Source organism: Micromesistius poutassou (genome assembly GCF_964030765.1).
Source record: "Micromesistius poutassou genome assembly, chromosome: 1".
Classification (NCBI taxonomy): Eukaryota; Metazoa; Chordata; class Actinopteri; order Gadiformes; family Gadidae; genus Micromesistius; species Micromesistius poutassou.
In genome coordinates, this window is record NC_140271.1 from 2277953 (window position 1) to 2297743 (window position 19791).

Here is a 19791-nt window from a genome sequence, read left to right on the forward strand (position 1 = left end):
TTTATTAGAATACAATTTTGCATTTTTTTTTTTTACACAATAGCTAGCAAATCCAAACGACTGAAACCGTACCAACGTGTAGACCTATAGAAAAAAACTTTTATTAAGGTTTTACAGTTACAGTAGATTGGCATGTATACTATAACTAGACAGTAATAGTTGCTATATAGATTAAAGTTTCACTCTGTCCTCTTCAATACGATTCTGTACTGCAGCATATGTAGATCATTAAGAGACAACCGACAACCCTGAAGAATGCAACACTGACATGACTCAAGTTATTCAAAGCTAAGTATGATTCAAGTACAAAATAAACACAAACACACACATACACACACAGACATATAGAGGGAGAAACAGATACATACAAAGTGAATCCAACAATCAACAAGCACGTTCACCCGAGACACTGGTCTGCATTCTTCATACCAAATCATTATCATAAAATGACCCACACACTTTGCACCATGAGTGTGAGACGTGTGAAGTCGAGTCTGACTGCTATGATTGAATACTGAATGAATTGTGTTTTCATTTTTTTTGCCATGCTGTAACAACCAAAGCTTGTCGGTATGGAATGAGTTATAAACCAGAATAACTTGATAACTTGACCTTTAAACCAAACAATGCAATATCAGCACCACATTGAAGTACTGGTTTCTTTTTAGAGTAATCCTAAAATAAAAGATGCAATATTTCAAGAAAGGATATCTAGGAGGAGCTCAAAGGAACAGGTAAACCCGGCCTTTTAAGCGTTTTTAAATGAAATTTTAAAATGAAATACTCTCCTACTAAAACATATTACAGTGAAACAGATGCAATCCTGAAAGAGATGGGGAGGGAGGGGCAATGTAATGTCCTAACTGAACTGCTTGTTTCCACCGATGGTGAATGGTTGACTGGTAGGCGGGGTCAACCGAGAGGGTAACTAGGTTAACCAGTGCAACAATTGCCCATGTTTGACGAGAATGTGTGAAAATGACTGCACCTCTTGTTGATAAGACCGATGTTCATATAACCCTCTGGTAAACTGGCCTGTTCAAGTGTCATATTAGCAACAGAAGGCAACGGTGGCTTAGGTCCTAAGGTCCAGTCTCTGGTGTACAAACAAACGTATGTACTTTTTTTTTTTTTTAATCAGGGCACAATGTTGACTTAAAAAAACAAAACCACATAATTGCATCCATGCGTGACCTTAACACGTAATGTCATTTTCTTTTCTTTTTTTTACTGGAACCTATAACTTTGGTACGTTTAATGCATCAAAACAGTTATTTTTCAATTACAGCATTTCAGATGAGATAGCGGGTATCAGAGGAATACTTGACGGGCAGAGGAGGAGGGATAACATTTACCACAAACGTAATGCCCAGGTTGGCCCCTATCGTTAAGTCTCAAAACATCCATCGCGTTCTCCTACGGTCGTCCGTCTCTCCGCGTCCGCCTTGGCCCCTCCGCGTCACGTTAGGAGAGGCGGAACAGACGGGGGTCAGCTCCCGCGCGGTTTCCACGGCGCCTCACTTCTCGATCAGGCCGCCGTCCTTCAGCTTGAAGTAGAAGAACTTCTCGAGCGTGTTGGCGCACTTGCAGTACTCGCTGTCGGGGGGGTTGTACTCCCGGCAGTTGGTGATGATGCGCTGCAGGTCGGCGATGAAGAGTTTCTTGGTGACGTAGTAGCGGTTCTTCAGCCTTTCCGTCATGGTCTTGAGGTCTGCATGGGGGACGGAGCGTTTAGGAGAAGCTTCCGATGGTTCGTACAGGGATTGGCCGTGCAACAACCTGAAATTGACCTAGTTGCGACATATCGGAGTATGTAACCGTGCGAGAAGGCAGTGATTACGCCCGAGGCAATAAACAGCAGAGAAAAAACAGCAAGGCCCTTAACAATGCAAAAACAGTGAGAAAAACACCTGACAGTTGCTCCACAATAATGCAAAATAACTTAAAACCAAACCAAGAGTTTGATTCTTGATGGGACGTGCAGGTGTATGAATAGGTCACACTACTAAAAAGGAACAATAGGTAGGAGACCCTGCTTTTAAATGTCAGTGATTGGAGTTAAATTCTCTCTGCAGCTACTTATTGCTTTCCTTGTTATTTGATGCAAACTTATTTAGCAGAGAGCATGGCGGATCAGCTAAAACTGTCACTCAGTTTCAGCTAAAAGATCACTTCAACAAAATGATCAAGAAGGCTGAGACAGGTTCTAACAATCAAAAAGATTTGCGAAGCAGATTTTAAGTTGGTTAAATGAGACCAAACCCAAACCGTACACTCACCGATGGGGAAGCGGATGATCTCGTAGTAATCTGGCGCTTCGGATTTCTTCACTGGTTCCATGAAGGGCCAGGCATCAGGGTGCGTCTGGCCCGGAAGAGACACACGGCCTGGTCAGGGGCTGATCAATCCCACAACGTTGCCCATTGTCAATGTATTTAAAGACATCAAGGTACCTTGATCTGGGCCAGGAGGTTCTTCAGCATGTTGTACAGCAGGTCAGGGTCCTTCACCTCCTTACTGCAGAGCACACAAATCATAAGAAAGGGTCAACAATTTGGGGAGAAACTATTGAATTGGCAGTGAGTAGCACTTATCCTCCTACAACTACAGGCCAAGAGGCGCGCATTAGTGATCAGTAACCGTAGAGTATAATAATCACGTTTACCATTTGTCCTTGCTACTTGGTTTCCAGCCGGTCTCTCCTAAAAAAAAACACAAGGCCAAAATCAGGGTTATCCCATGATTTGACTACGACATTCCAGCTTTTCCACACAAGCCAATCGCACAACAAACACCGCACACTTACGAATGCCAGGAATGCTCTCCACCGGGATCTGGCGGACTCCCTCCTTGAAGCAGGTGAGGCCCGGGTACACCTTCCTGATCTGGCTCTGTTTCCGCTCGATGAGCTTCTTGATGATCTGATCACACACACATAGGACACGTTCAGCACCGTGCTGGGCTTCCCGCCCCTAATGTGACGGTTTGACGCCGTGGGGGGGGGCTGCGTGTACCTCTTTCTGTCTCTTGATGATGTGGGAGAGCTCGGTGTAGGGTATCCGGGGGTTCAGCTCGCACTCCATCAGCGTGGCGCCCTCGTAGTCCTTGATGTAGCCCAGGTAAAGGCTTTTTGGTACCTTGATGTCTTTGGAGAAGCCCTGGGGGGGGGGGGGGTCGACAAAGAGAATATGAGCCACCTTGCAGCCGGGACAACGACGAGGCCTTTCATGTGCACGCGTGTGTGTGTGTGTGTGTGTGTGTGTGTGTGTGTGTGTGTGTGTGTGTGTGTGTGTGTGTGTGTGTGTGTGTGTGTGTGTGTGTGTGTGTGTGTGTGTGTGTGTGTGTGTGTGTGTGTGTGCGCGCGCGTGTGTGGGCGCCGCGTGCGCTGCACCTGCTTCTTGAAGTAGCCAATGGCGTACTCGTCAGCGTAGGTGAGGAAAAAGAGGATGCTGTGTTTGATGTGGTACTCCTTCAGGTGGTTCATCAGGTGCGTTCCGTAGCCCTTCAGAGTCAAACACAACGCGGCGGTTAGAGCCTTTTCATCAGCGTGGGACCGCCGGCCGTGTTTGAATAGCAGAAACACACACCTTGACTTGTTCATTGGACGTGACTGCGCAAAAGACAATCTCTGTAAAGCCCTGAGTGGGGAACATCCTAAAACAGATGCCTCCGATGACGCGGCCGTCTTTGATAAGTGCAAGAGTCTTGTGCTTCCTGCACAAAGAGGGAAAAACAACAAAGATTCCATTAAAAAATCTGTTGAGTAACAAGTTGCGGGAGCAGTAATAGTGCAATGTAACTCAAACCATGCTGAAAGACACTGGCTTTGAATCTCCGCAGCCTAACCAGTAAGAAGACGCCCATCCCCTACCTACTCATTAACGACGAGTTTCTGTATTCACCATGCTTAAAGGCTTCATAGGACAACAACAGTTAATTGTACTGTGGAGAAATAACCAGAACTTGCATTACCCTAGAGCCCTAATGTGTTCATACATACTTCTCCTTCTCCCCTCCAAGCTACATAGAGAACAAAATAATGCCAATAGTCTTCGCTGTTCTTTACTGTACATATATTCTATTATTTTGTTCTTTGTTACTCTTTTTACTCTTATACTACTTAATTTTAAAATATTTTTTGCATCGTTAAGGAGAGCTTGGAACACAAAGATGTATTTTCAGCTATGACTGCTTGCCTGTTATGTTGTGCATTTGACTAATAAAAGAACTGAACTGAACTCTCCGTTTACGAATAAACCTCCTAATGGCTGATCTGGGGTCCTCGTCCGTCCCTCCGTACAAGTACTTACGGGTCGAACACCAGCCGGGTGATGTACTCTTTGGGCATGCGGGGCAGCTGGTGCGAGAAGACGTTCTGCAGGCCCACCAGCCACATCAGGATCTTCTTGTTGGACTTCTGCGAGAGGGAGTTCCCGATCACGTGGAACTCTATGATGCCACGCCTCTCCTCCAGGCGGGCCGTCTCGTCGCGGGCGGCGTTGGGCGTCAGCAGGTTAGTCTGGGCGCAGGAGGGGGGGGGGAATAAGGTATGAGGTACGTGGCGATGCTAACCTATTGACCGGTCGACGTTGATCGAATGCGGATGATAGCTGTGTTAACTGAAATAAATGGGATTTAACTATCACACCGTCAGTCGTTGCGATGTGAACAAGCGAAGCATACAAATCAGTATTGTAGTAATACAAAAAAGGAAATCATAAAGTTTCTTAAAAGAACTACTGGGCAGAGTAAAGTGTAACTAAATGTATCCGAAATACTTGCAATAATCTGAGGTGCTCAACAATATCATAGGAGACGCATCACAACAAATAAAGTTGTAAACACAATATTGTGCACAAGTCGGATGTTCCAATGGTTCTTAACAAACGGTTGCGGGGGTCTGCAGAGGGTGGACGCTCTCACCTCAGGGCCCAGCATGGCGGCGGGGTCGGTGATGGTCATCATGACCTCGTTGACCAGCTCCATGGGAATGTCGCCCATCACGCGGATCCGCTTGGCGTCTTCCAAGGTCATCGCCTCTGGAAGCTTGCGCTTCTCTCCTGAGCGGCAGAGCAAGGACAAAGGTACAGTAAAGCTCCTGGTGGTCTGTTTAACGGAGGTTGAATGGACCAGTTATTGTTGTTATTGTTGCGCCTGTTGATGTTGCTTTCTGGGTTTGTTGTGCTACAGCGTTGCATCATTAGTTTGCACCTGATCTTAAGAAAACACATTCTACGGTTAAAATTGGGCAATGGAATGTCTCATTTCAAATGATCAAGAAGACAAGAAGAAACTAAATCATGCAATAAAAGTATGACACTGACTAATGTTAATGTTGGCTAATGTTGTATTTAAGGATTTCCTTGAAATGAGTGTCATGACAAATTAATTAGATAATACTCTGGGGCCATCACTTTGTTTATGTCGGTGCATAATTACTTCTGAATATATTGAACGTAATTTTTGTAAACTTTGCCACCCTCCTTCACCCATCCCTTATGGAAAGGATCCCTGTGTATGCTAGGGCAATGTAACACACTATCTACATTGTGGTAGCGTGAAGGCTGAAGGGTAGAGGGACAGACTGGGGCTAGAGGGGTAAGGGGGGTGTTGTGGGACACCGCAGTGTGATATTTCCAGCAGGACCGCAGACCTGTGGTGGGCTCTGCCCCGGATTTGTCCGCGCTGCCCAGGGATGAGACCCCGCTCATGCCCTTGGACAGGGAGGGGGTGAGGGACACCGAGGTAGAACTGATCCCTGCGACACACAGACAACAGTCATCGGTCAGATCAATGGTGACAAATCACATTTGTTCATCCAGCTAAACCATTATGGGTCACAGGGATCAACAGAGGGTACAAAATACACACATGCAACATCATCCAATTATAAATACTGTTATTATTCTATTTCCAAGTCATTTATCTTACTAAATTATTCAGGTTCAACATTTAGCAGTTTACTGTGAAACTCTAGATCATTTACAATTCAAGGCAGAGTATATGGGTTGTTATTATTATTATTTTGTGAAGTAAGTTAAACAGTAAGTTAAACATGTTAAACAACAGTAAGTTAAACAAAGCATGAATCTTATGGAGGATGATTTTTTTTTTTACAAATTCCAGGGTTGTATATTAAAAGAATGCTTGGCAAGTACATTCTTCCATTCGTAAAGAGACAACATTCTAAGGCACTGTCTAGGAGTCACTTAGGGAGGGCGGGAGAAAGGGAGGGGGATTATGAGTCCCTCACCTGTCTGGTGTCCGAGGGGGGTCCCTTCCGAGGCGGGGATGGTGAAGTCAGCCTCCCAGATGGGAGAGTTCTCCCCATAGATCTCCTCCTCAAGCATAGACAAGAATCTGAAGAACAAACAAACACATTTAGGACCCAGAACAAAATTTACAAGGGATTAAATATAAATAAAAATAGAAAATAGTCTAGCATAACAGTAACAGTTCCCCATCATTCATTTACAAATTTCCCTCACTGATTATTCATACATATTTAAACCATGGTTAATAAAAGTAATCAACCTTGTAAATATTCTGACTGGTTGGTAAATTGTTGGTTGCAAGAAATCAAATACAAACAATTAGGGATGGGTCAGAATATTTGATTATTCGTTCCTGAGGGTCAAAGTCGATTTTTAACATTTGGACTGTTAACATTTTTTCCCATTCAAATAAACAAGAATTAACTGCCGGAACTAATGTTGGTTCTGTAGCAATATTACAACACAAACACTGATCACTGTTAAAGTTTGTTTTTTTGCGTTTAAGATATTGAGTGATTTCTTGCCGATGATCCATGGCTGCCTTTGTGAATGTCAGCACACATCGAATAATCGATTATTCGTTCATACCACCCACTGATTATTCGACCATGAAAAATTTGAGTTATTCACATCCCTACAACCAATCATGTATTCCGCTCTTTACTTCTTTTGCACTGTCGTTGATGCCTGAATGTCAGGAAATTCATCTCCTTAAATGCCGTTTGCTGATCATTGTTCTATTGATGTGCTAGTTGCGACACATATAAAATCTTGAAACATAGTTATTTCCTGGGTTGTTTCTCTCACACACACACACACACACACACACACACACACACACACACACACACACACACACACACACACACACACACACACACACACACACACACACACACACACACACACACACACACACACACACGTCGCGGCACTCACTTAGGAAAGTGCGTGAGTATGAGAGTGCGTTTCTCGGGCAGCAGCTTGTCCTTCTCCACACGGAACTTTTCCAGCAACTGCCGGCGCGTCACCGTGAATATGGACTTGAGCAGGCTGCGGCCGAACACCTGAGTGGTCTCATAGCGAGGCAGGCTGTCGTTGCTCTGGGGGACGTGGCAGTAGCATAGCCACCTAGCCGCCACAGAGAGCGAGAGACCAGGATACACAAGATCAGTTTTAGGAAAAATAGCCGGTGTCCCAAATAACTGCTGTGAACCAAATGGGGGGGGGGGGGGGGGGAGGTAAAGAAAATACTGAACAGCATTGGACAACACAGTGGGTGCAGTGGTTGTGTCCGATTTTTGCTGTGTGGTGGGTGCATGATTATACGATAAATGTTAATTGCGATTATTTTGCCCGATAATGTGACTGTGATTATTCATTGAGATTCAAATATGATGATTTTAATGTAACAGGTGTAAAAAAAATAAAAATAAGATTTGTTAAATTTTTGTAGAAATTAATTGCAACCTTTCATGATCAGCTAATTGAAAAGGCCAAAATGGCAATTTGCAATTAAAGGTGCCACCCATGTGTGTGTGTATGTGTGTGTGCAAACCTTGTGTAGTCAACTTTGTAAGCCGTGCCATCGTCTTTCTGCGAGCGCTGGCGGTATTGCGTGGGGGTCTCCAGCTTCCAGTAGTTGAGGCACAAGAGGAACATCTTGGAGAGTTCAAACATGGTCTGGCGCTCCTTTGGTGCCAGGTGACTGAACTTGTACTGGACAAAGTTCAGCACCCCCTTTGTGAAAAGACAAGTTAAATAAACAAATAAACAATAACCACATATTTAGGTATAAATGGTTCAATTCAACACCCTCAGCACATTCTACTTTTAAACTAGTAACATTACAATGTACACATATGGTTGAGTTTCTGAGGTGAGTGTTTCATCAACACATGTTTACCTGCTCTATGTTTGGTTTCTCAAAGGGAGGACTTCCAAGAGACCCCTCCACAATTGGCTGGCTCATCTGCAATATGCATTTCCTCAGCAGCTATCAAAGAAAATGGAAGATAGCAGGTTGATTTGTACATTGTTTACATATTGATATGTGTTTACCTAGTCCCACATTGTATTATAATGTTAATATACATCTACTATGTTACCAATGAAGGCATTTTCAATAAGGACAACAGTGTGTAGAGGTCACATTATTGATAGAGTATGGTAACAGCTTTCAATTACCTTGAAGAGGTAGAAGTAGACTTGCTTGGTGTCCGTATCCTCCTCTTTATGTACGGACATGAAGAGATTTTCCACGTCCACGACCATCCCCAACAGCCTGTTTATCTCTTCCTCCGACACATTCTCCAGGTGGGATACATGGTCAGCTACACAGCCAGTATCGATGAAAGGACATACTTAGTCAAATAAGATCCCTTCCAACCTCAAGTGATGTGTCAGCGTCATTAACTTGAGTCATATTATGTATGCTTCTATCAGCGGCTAACAACCGCATCTTTACATTGTATAAAGGAAAGGGATGATATTTTGTACCCAGAGCATGTCCACAGCTGCGACAGGGTTCGCTTAGGCTGGCCGCTTGTGGTTGAAGGTCCATACGGGTGGCTGTAGGTGGGTTTGGGTTTTTCCAGCCATTGCACTTGCATGTATCGCTGGCCTGAGAACAGCAACGTAAGAATAACATTGAATATACCCCTGAAGTTGCATTGCCATAATATGCGAACCATGAATTACTAGCTAGCAACCCGTTCAAACAGCTGATGAGGTATAGCATCCTACTGATGGCTCGCTATGCACACACATTAACCGTAGCTTTGCAAACAGTTGTTTTTTTCTGAATGGTATGCAAGTGTAAACATCGAATGTTAAACAGACATGACACGTATAAACGAACATCTATCAGTGCTTTGTTGTGGATAACTTTAGCTAGCTAAGCTAGCTACCTTGCATGCGGAGAATACGCCAAGTTTCTCTAGCTTTTTTGCCCGTGGGAAAGCTCGGACTTGGGCTTTCTTCTGGCTTGCACGCTGCTGCTGGCTTAAGCCCGGCCTGGCCGGGTCGCTATTCGCTGACCCAGAACCGGTAGAGGCAGTGTTCGAACCGGCAGACCCACTGGACTGGGCTTGGAGAAGCCGCGGTTGCAAGGCCTGTGCCGCCGGGTCCGACATATCCACGCTTCTTTGCAACCCAGTAGTAGACTCTTCTTCTCTTCGCTTTTGCGGCTGCCTCACCCTCAGTGGTGTGATGCATTCTGGGCGATGTAGTATATATGTGAGGAAAACAACACTCGCTCCATTTTTGCTTTCACTTTATTTTTTTCAATCAATGCCATTGCAACGTTTAAGAAGTGACATATAAATAGCAACAAATATAATAGTGACCAATCAGCCAAGGACAGGGATGCAAACAGACCTATGGTCAAAAAAGAGAGATTTTCGAAGCCCGCGTCCCCGCAGCAAATATCAAATAATGACATTTCCACCAACCTCTGCCATCCCCGGCCCACCCTATACACAGACAAAGTGAAAACTGAAATTCTTAAAATGAAAATCCACAAAACGTTAATTTTGTTTAACTAGTCTTCAACACACACACTCACCTCTCCAATGGCAATCCGATTGCACATTGGAATCGGGAGTACTACACTTTCCCTGATCTTTTCGGATCTTTTGAGGCCTGATTCTGGCTGGTAGCTGGTACAGGATTGTCCTTACAGAGGAGCTGGGCCACACTTCGGGTAGATACGATGGAGTCTGTGTGTGTATTGTGCTCTGGCAGTGTTCCAACAGGGCATGCAGCCCTCTGGAACCATAATTTATCTCTTTAACGCAGAGAGTGCATTTAGCACATCCATTTTTTTCAATTTTTTTTTAAAAAGTCTGATAGTTTGAAATTGCGTTGACTGCCTTGATCTCAATTGCAGTTTCAACTTTTAGCCAAGGCCACTTCCAACTGGTTTTACATCCTTTATCCACTTGTTGCACAGTAAGTGCCGCACTCTCATCAAATTCTCTCATTCTGCAAATGAAGAGTTGAATATTTTAGCCAAGTAGTTCACTCAGCCCCCTTTCCTCAATGTGCCCTGCGCCACCTTCAGCAATCTATTTGACTCAATTAAAATGTATTAAATGATTTTAGTATCCTTAAAAAAGCAGTGCCGCCTGTTGATAAGATAAGCCCACTCCAGTGTTTCCCACACATAGGCCAATATTGAACAACGAGCGCCACAAATTGATTCCGCTTTTCTTATTTATTTTTACTTGAACGCGATTTTTAAATGTAACTCCGCCAGCCCGTAATCGCGCCCCCGTAATGCTGCCAGTCCGACGTGTTCCCATTCCGACAGTCCTGTGCGCGTATGCAAATTAGCCATGTGCGCCAAACAGAAGAAGGGCCCTATCTTGCGCCCGGCGCAATTGACTTTCTACACCGACGCATGTGTCATTGCTAGTTTGCACCCGGCGCAAAGCTGATTTCCCCCCGCAGCAACCAGGCACCACTACACTTGCATGTTAAATATTATGATGTCAAAGATTATTCATACGTGTGAAACTGTATAGAAATAGCGTGTGGATTGTGGAAACATTTTTTCCCTGCATGAATGAACATGAATGAAGTATAGTAGGCTATGCCATCCGTCAAAATAATAATAATAACAATAATACATTCGAGCAAAGTATATTCCAGGCTTCCAAAACAAAATCTAGTTTTAGGGTAAATGATGATACGACGTGACTTCATTTCGACATGAAAACATAATCATTAGAGGAATGGTGATTTCAAGGAAGACTTATTTTAGAGTGGTGTAACCGAATAACTCTCCCAGCAAACATTTATGCATTCAACAAATCTAAAATACGCCGGGTCACAACGTGACTTTATTTCGACCATTTGCCGACATGAAAACATATATGCCGCTACGGAAATGGTGATTTCGAGGAAAGCTTGTTGGCCAGTGCACTAATGGACACAGCCGTGCATACATCACTCCAAGGGTATGGTGAAAGGCATCACTGACTGTTGTCCTGTGTACCCGAAACAGATGGCTGATGTGCTTTACTGGCAGGTCTAGTCTGAGGTGCATTAGAGTCAACAGGACAAGCTGGAAGGGTGAGAGTTTCTTCATCCTACCTTGAGGCATATATGGGGTGAGACTGCATAGAAGTGTCTGAAACATTACATAGCTTGCAAGTCCTGTGTAATACTTCACTATGTTATCATCACCACTCAGAAAGTTCTCATTCATCCGGTACTCATCAAGCTTCTCCTTCAGCTTTCTGTTTTCCTCCAAAAGACTGTTGATTACATCTCCTCTAGATGTGCAAAGTCCACATTCCAGGTCCTGTGCTGGGGATGGCGGTCGCTGGTCCTGTGCTGGGGATGGCGGCCGCTGCACCTCTGTCGGGGATGGAGGCCGCTGCTCCTGTGCTGGGGATGGAGGCCGCTGCTCCTGTGCTGGGGATGGAGGCCGCTGCTCCTCTGTCGGGGATGGAGGCTGCTGCTCCTGATGCTCTGCCAGCGGTGGCACTTGCTCCTGGCGCTGGGTCCTGCTGCGCATTACTTGCCGCTGATATCTCGCTCCATCTGTTGGCTTGACATCACTGTGGCCTAGCCGCAAAGATGGTGTCCAGTCAGGGTGGTTCTCCACCATCTCATATGATGGTTTACCTAGAACAGAATAATTAGATTATGAAAACTCAATGTAATCAATGCTTTAATTACAATCAATGCTTTAATGCAATGTACAATGTACAATCAATACTTCAATCAATGCTTTAATGCAATGTAATCAATGCTTTAAGCTTTTACAGAAAATGTGTTAGTTAAGCTCAAAACAATCATGGGAAACACTAATGTCATGAACTGAATCTCAACTAGTTTTGTTTAAAACAACATTAATGGTTGGGCCATCGAGCATTTTCTAAGAAGCAACAGTTTGTTAGGTAGCTAACTAGCTGCTAGAAAACAACTTCAGATGCACTTCAGGGTTCGCACCAACATAAGGTACACTTCGTGGCTTTAAGAGACGACAACATAAACAAATTTAAAGACATTTTTAGAGAACGTACCTGAGTGAAAATGCAGAGAACACACTCTTATCGACTGGGGAATGTTATCGAAAGTAAGGTCCTTTCTTCTGATTGCAGCCACCCAAGAAATCCGACGTCTCCTCGTGATGTCGGATACTTGCTCTCCTAAGTGCGTTCTCCATTTAGGGAACCTAAAAAACTGTAGCCCACTGTTCTTACGGTTTCCTCGGCGATCGTGTGAGGCATTGGAGCAGTTTTTAACGCAGCAGTTGCTTCCAGGCATTGTTAAAACAGTAAAGAATTTCAACAACCTCCTCTGCTAGCAGCTACCGTGTCAACAATAACGCAAAGCTCAGCTGCACTCGGAGGGGCGTACCTACCAACGTGGCGGAAAGGGGGGGGGGCTTACACGGCTTACTGTGCCGTGACGTCAACTCCTCATTCCTAAATGAGAACACAATTCGGTGTTTAGCTAGGCTAGTTGCACACGTCTTTTTTATGTAGACTAGCCTAGGCAAGGCCTGCGGTTCGATGAATACTTTTCTATTAGATGTAGGTACCCAATGTGTTCGCGTTATCCATACAGCATGGCCTTTTCATGCATTTTAATTGCCCATAGATAGGCTACACCAGCGGTCCCCAACCACCGGGCCATTCAGATCTTAGCAGATCTTAGCTAGATTCCTGACCGGGCCTATGGCCGGCGGCGGAACTCCGACCGCGGAGCCCCCCGGCGGCGGGCTAAGATCTGAATATTAGCCCCAGCTTGATGATTCGGATCTTAGATTATGGTAGGTGAAAAGTTTGGACCCCTGGGCTACACTATCCATTGGAAATTGACACAGTTTCTCGTCGGTGAGTTCGCCTTAGCACTACAGGCATCATGCACTTAGCACGTGATCAGACCACCAGCTCTGTCCTTGGAGTTGTTGGTCGTAGCACATTGAGACTAGTGCCGCGGTCAGTCGACCGCCTATTTATTTTTGTTCTCCCGTCAAACGGCTCACTGTAAGTTCACCTCCGCACAAGTCTGTGCGCTGTGCGCGCACTGCTGGTTAATCTGCTATCCTCTTTCTTCCCCCTCCCCCCGCCTTCACTGCTTTGATATGAAAAAATGGCTGAGGCAGGTGAGTCCTCCGAATCAAGTCGAGTATTTCAGGCCAACTGGTAAAGTAGTGTCACGGCTTTCAAACACACAAACCATAAAGCCTATGGACGCCTCAGAACGGACTAGTCAACGCGCTGCGGCATCACTCGGGCAGGTTGGTGTGTGTGTGTGATTTCAAAGTAACAAACTCAAAGCCGATGCATGCGTCCAAAACTATTCGTTCAAAACCAAATAAACAACAAAAACAGCGTCCCTTATTCGCTTTAAATACTTTATTTACCGCGCCGTATTAATTCCCAAGTTTTGAAAAGAAAAAGTATTTGAAGCGAATAAGCGACGACACACACGTACGAACACACGTGCACGCACGTTCATTCACGCAAGCAGGCACCCACTACAACCTGGAGAGGCTGTAAATGCTTTTAAAAATGATAATGGCTATAGACAATTTTTGACAGGTTACAAATTCTCCCAATTTACTTACTATTCCTCTGTACATATTTGTTTTTTCCTGCATTTTACAGATTTGTGAGGAGTTTTTCTGTATTAGTTTGTACCGCGCCCGAAAAACAGTTTGGCAAGGAGATACTGAGAAAGCTTGATGATGAGGTGTGTGCACAGTACAGTACCAAACAATACTTTTGCCCAGATGAAATTCAATCTGTTGAATTACAATTAGTCTTGCTATTATTAGAGCTTTCTTTCTTTTTTTTCTTTTTTTCTTTGAGACCACCAACATCGTCAGACACGGCAAGGAAGCAGCCATGAAAGGACTTCCTGTGTTCCTACGTGAAGATCCTAATCTACTTTTCAAGCAGTGTCTTGTAAGTATTAATGGTCATTAATATAAATTTGACAAGCATAGAGATACAATTGTAAAATGAAGATACTGTAATTGAAAATACTACACAAGTAGAAAATCTGAAAGTTTATTTCTGTTTCGCCCTCGGACTGCTTGAGAGAGGGAAGGGAAGTTAATTGCCTGTCTTATATAAAAGCTTATTGGTTGTGAAGTGAGTCCCTCTAGCACATTTGACAGGGGTTTCAGATTATACCATGCGGAAGATGCTGCTTTGATAGACAGGTTGTTGTCGGCAGATGTTAGACCGAGGCTACCTGCTTTGGCTAGAACTAGGGGGCTAGATCACAGCCATATCACTCACCACCTGTCAGGTCATTCTTTTGATACTAGTGATTAGGTCTAGGCCTCTACAGGCTACAAGCTATTATTTTTCTTACAGTCCGAGTCAAATGTTCTGGGCTACATAACTACAAGGGTGATATACTCTTCTACATTGGGTTGGAACCATTTCCTTGGTTTTGTGGACATTGCAGGTTATGCTGGTGAGCTGGCACGCATCTCACAGGGGTGAATTATACCATCGATTATAGATAGATTATACCATGAGGGAAGATGCTTTTATTGAGCTGGCTCCTCTCTGCTCTTTTATCTGTTTAAATGTGCGCTATGCATGATGGTGGAAGTTCAGTTTGTATTATTTGTTTAAATTTCTTGGTTGATGCTTTTGCCCAACAGAACGTAGAGTAGGTTTAAAGTTTAGGATCACTTTGAATGTTCTTGTTTTCAATGGAAACACACATGAGTTATCCTGCATAGGAAATATAGGAGACCAAATCCTGTCTTTATTCATTTTTTCCAGATTCATATGGCGGTCTTATCATGGTAAACTAGCTCATTGTCAGGTGTTAAACAGCGACACACACTCAGAGACAGTAAAGAAAGACGGGTCCTAGCTGCTACGCGCGTTTGATGTGCTCTCACCGTTCTCATGCACACAATTGTTTTTTTAATACATAAATTAAAGGCTTGCGGTTTGTCCACGATGCGGCCTATATGCGGGAAATTACGGTAGTGTAGTTTACATAGTTTTCATAGTTATCAGCCTACGTGCTGCTGAGAAGACCAGAGTTTTTTTTACAACACCCTCAGGGGTCGCATAGCTATTGGATCATGAGGAGATATTAGCTGAATGCTAGGAAATGTTATTTGTTTAAAGGTCCCATGGCATGCTATTTTATGGATGCTTTAATAAAGGTGTTAGTGGGCCCCTAATACAGTACTTGAAGACGTTCAAGAAATTCAGCCTTGGTGCAGAGTTACAGCCACTACGAGCCAGTCCCACAATGAGCTCTCCACAAACATGCCGTTTTTAGAGGCGGGTCAAGGTGGAGGGTGGGAGTGTGGCCCTGAGCAGCTTGCAGTCACGGTACCATGCGCTAGTGTTTACAGTGGAACACTGAACACTCTGGGTGCTCCGGCGGGAGTCCTGGAGCTCTATATCTAAATAATATCATATTATATTTAGATATCTATATAATATATATTATCATGGTCAAAAGCTGTTTGCGCCTCCGTATGATATTATGAATCTCAATATTAAGTAGGCTACAGACTCAACGGAGAAATGAAATGGAGGAGAAGGGGATTGTTGCCCGCGATTGTTGCCCGGGGTTGTCTGCGTCGGGTTGGTTGAGAAGAAATTGGGAACCGCGACATGGAGGAGAAAAGGATTGTTGCCCAGGATTGTCCGTCGGAGCCCCGCGGAACGCTGGCCGCCCCCGGGGCTGCCCGCCCAGCCCTGCTGCCACGGCAGCGGTCCGTCTGAGCCCCGCTGCCCGCTGGCCACCCCCGGGGCTACCTGCTGAACGCTGGCCAACCCCGGGGCTGCCCGCCCAGCCCCACTGCCCGCTACAGCGGGGCTCCGACGGACAATCCTAGGAAACAATCCTTTTTTCCTCCATGTCGCGGTTCCCAATTCCTTCTCAACCAACCCGACGCAGTCTAGTCTTTTCACCAAACGCAAGCTTATGCAAGCTTGCGTTATTGTGTTGCATGTTATGCGCCATGAAGGCCGCCTCCGGATCCGGACGAAATTTGTCCGTCCGTTCTAAACGTTGTCTCCTGGACTACCCTTTAGGGATGTCACGAGAACCGATACTTCGGTACCAAGTCGATACCAAAATTCAAAAAACGTGACGGTACTCGTTTTTCTTAGTACCGTAGGTACCGAGGACGCAATTCCTCTGGACGTCACGTGGGCAGCATATACACCTACACGGGAACATGGAAGACGGCAGCTGCAGCGAGTGCGACGGCTCCGCCTCGACTCGTCGATAAAAAGAATAACAAGAGTCGCGTCTGGAAGTACTTTGCGTTTGGAACGCTGCGCCGCGCGACTGTTTCAGACGGGACCCGTTTCAATGTTGCGCTTCTAAACACGCATGGTACGACTGCGTTCGGCATCACTTACATGATGTTGTTTTGATTGAAGATCGGCAGGTTGTAGTAGGTGCGGCGGTGAATGTGTGCGTGCGTGTGCGCGTGTGCGTGTGTGTTGCGAGCGTATGCAATTTCAAAGTAAACAAACCAACTCAAAGCCGATGCATGCATCCAAAATTATTCGTTCAAAACCAAATAAACAAATCAAAAACAGCGTTGCTTATTCGCTTCAAATACTTTTTCTTTTCAAAACTTGGTTAATTAATACGGCGCGGTACCGAGCAGTTGAAAACAATGTTGGCGTCTCCTGTGGCTGCCTTGCGCACCTGCGTTATATTACTTAATATTAGGTTGGAAGTTATGTTTTAAACCCCGCCATGCACGCAAGTGTAAACGCCAGCCGCATAGCTGCATGACTGCCTGCTTTCAGCGCGTATTATTATTTTTTTAATTATTATTACTTGAACGCTACATGCCACTGTTCTTTTTTTGTAATGTTAATAGTGGTTTATTTTTATTCATTACTTGAAGGCTACATGCCAGTGCCACTGTTTTTTGGAATGTTTAAATGTTTTTAATAAATAAAGTACATGGGATTTATTGTTTTGTTTTTGACCGTGGTATCGAATTGGGTATCGAGAATCGTGGAATTTCACTGGTATTGGTATCGACTACTAAATTTCTGGTATCGTGACAAAGTACATGGGATTTATTGTTTTATTTTTGTTTTTTGCCGTGGTATCGAAATGGTATCGAGAATCGTGGATTTTCACTGGTATTGGTACCGACTTCTAAATATTTGGTATCGTGACATCCCTACTACCCTTCATACCTCCGTCCGGTTTCAGTGTTATGAATGTTACGCAAAACAACCTCTAGAGGGCAGTGACCGGCATCGACAATCGCGAGATGATTATGCTCTGTGTCATCCGGCACGGCGGGCCAAGCAGAGAAAGGGGAGGTAACATGGCCCCATATGACGTCATATGGGGCCGGAAGCCAAATCGAAGCGTTTCAGCGATCCTTTTTTCAAAGACGGCGCAAGATAGCTACTTCTTGGTTTACACCTAACGCAATTTTTAGCTACTGGGGGACCATAGGGAGGCTAGGGGAACTCGACTTAATGTTAGAAAACCTCAAAGTGAAAATTTCATGCTATGGGGCCTTTTAAATGGCTTATTAATTCATAGGGCTCCTTTTTAGGTATAGGCCCATTTGATTGTTGTTTCTGCTGATCAGGTGCACCAACCCATTGCAGCAGCAAATTTGATGATGGAGGTGTGATTGCTGCTCTGCAGCGGGTGCATCACATAGCCCTGGGCAGAGCTGTATATAGAGAGAGTTCTGCCAACTGAAATCATGGGTGCCATCTTGTATACCCAAGTCAGCTCACTGTACAACGTCTGCCAATGGAACGAAAGGAAATGGGATGTTGCAACAAATCGCTCATTATCATCATAAACTGTTTGTGAATGTTAAAAGGTTTCTCATACTTTGCTAAAATATAAACGCTTTTACAAATATGTTGAACGGCTCGAGAAGACAGACAATTATGCCTACATCACCTACAGGGCTCCAGACTAACTTTTTCACAGGTAGCACTGGTGCCACCTGTGCCGCTTTTCCACCGCCAGTACCAGCTCGACTCGACTCGCCACGCCTTTTTTGCGTTTCCATTGGCAAAAAAAGTACCTGGTACCTAGTACCGGGTTCTTTTTTTTAGTACTACCTCCGTCGAGGTTCCAAGCGAGCGGAGTAGGTACTTTTGTGTGACGTAAACAGGCTGCTGGTAACTGATTGGCCAGCGGCTGTAAATGGGAATAATCACTCAAAGTTAAGTTGTGTTCGGCGTGGTTGGAGTCCACGAACCCGCTCCCGAGGGGGACACTGATCAGCGTTTCGCCGTGTATGTCGCTCCTTTGCCGGGGCTAGAGTTAGGCTGCGCGTGGTTGTGTGTGTCGGGCGTGGTTGTGTGTGTCGGGCGTGGTTGTGTGTGTCCGGCGTGGCTGGAGTCCACGGACCGGCTCCGGAGGATCAGCGTTTCGCTGTTTCGTTTTAGTGTCGTTCCTTTCCTAGGGCTCGAGTTTCGCCTCCATCAACGTTACCGTATGACAACAATAGACGCGCAGTCATTGTGCTTTTTATTTTATTTTATTTCCCATCATAACCTTTCCCGGGAATCAGGAAATAGTCTTGATCAGATTCAGATTTCCCGGGAATCGCGTCTCCCGTGATTAAAACCTAATGACGACCCGCCCATGGTGGAGAGGTTATTTTCTACGACCCGCCCACATTGAAGAGGTACTTTTTTAGATGGAAACGCGCCTGGAACCGAGTCGAGGCGAGTTGAGTCGAGTCGAGCTGATACTGTCGGTGGAAAAGCGGCACTAGCTTTTCATTTAGTAGCACCAAAACAAATTAGGTAGCACCATATTTTTCTTTGTATAGCGTGTTATTAATACATGACCTTATGTTTATGAAAGATTGACAAATAAATAGATAAAGAATAAAAATAAAGATAGATAAACGCCTTAAATTAAGCACATAACATGGAATATTTATACACACACACACACACACACACACACACACACACACACACACACACACACACACAATTCTGTGTGTTTTTATAAGATACCTGGGCATGATGGCATTAAATAATAATTTAATTCTAACAAAATTATAATTAACCTATAGAGCATTTTTCCATATAGTTATTATCATTTGGCTATATGAGACACACTCCTTACCTTCTGCATGGGCATGTTCAACCACAATATGGCCAATAAGAATATTGGTTTTCCATCTTCAACGATACGGGCATATATAATCTCGCACTCTTTGGTGGATTTGTCAGTGGAACCGTCAAGCATGAACGAGAGGTAGGGGGCGGATGCGACTTTGTCAGCGGTCTTTCCCTTGAGTGTGTCTGCTATAACTCCCACAAATTGTGCACACGCAGTGTCGTTGGAATATGTGGGGTTGACGTTCAGTCCGTTATTCTTCATCATTTTGTGAACGGGAGTTCCTCTTTAGCGATGTTGTAGGCGGTGTTAAACTTGATGATCATTTGTTCATTCTCCGTTGAGCGATTGGTCTCATCTATCCGATTAAATGAGGTGAGGAGAGACTGGGAGCTTCATGTGATGCAGAAGTCCCTGCACGTCT

General features: G+C 44.7%; 1 protein-coding gene across 1 annotated transcript; it reads right to left on the reverse strand.

The window, feature by feature from the left end:
* Window positions 1–79: 79 nt before the first annotated feature.
* kat2a (K(lysine) acetyltransferase 2A) lies at window positions 80–9429 on the reverse strand. Its single transcript, XM_084470031.1, has 18 exons — window positions 9185–9429; window positions 8775–8898; window positions 8463–8608; window positions 8182–8271; window positions 7834–8015; window positions 7215–7406; window positions 6254–6360; window positions 5654–5758; window positions 4924–5060; window positions 4311–4519; window positions 3588–3714; window positions 3392–3502; window positions 3015–3158; window positions 2807–2921; window positions 2666–2702; window positions 2454–2517; window positions 2280–2364; window positions 80–1711 (listed from the first exon to the last, which is right to left on the reverse strand). Exons 1-18 carry the CDS (start codon window positions 9407–9409, stop codon window positions 1518–1520), a joined length of 2394 nt encoding a protein of 797 aa, XP_084326157.1. The 5' UTR covers window positions 9410–9429; the 3' UTR covers window positions 80–1517.
* Between the last annotated feature and the right edge of the window lie 10362 nt (window positions 9430–19791).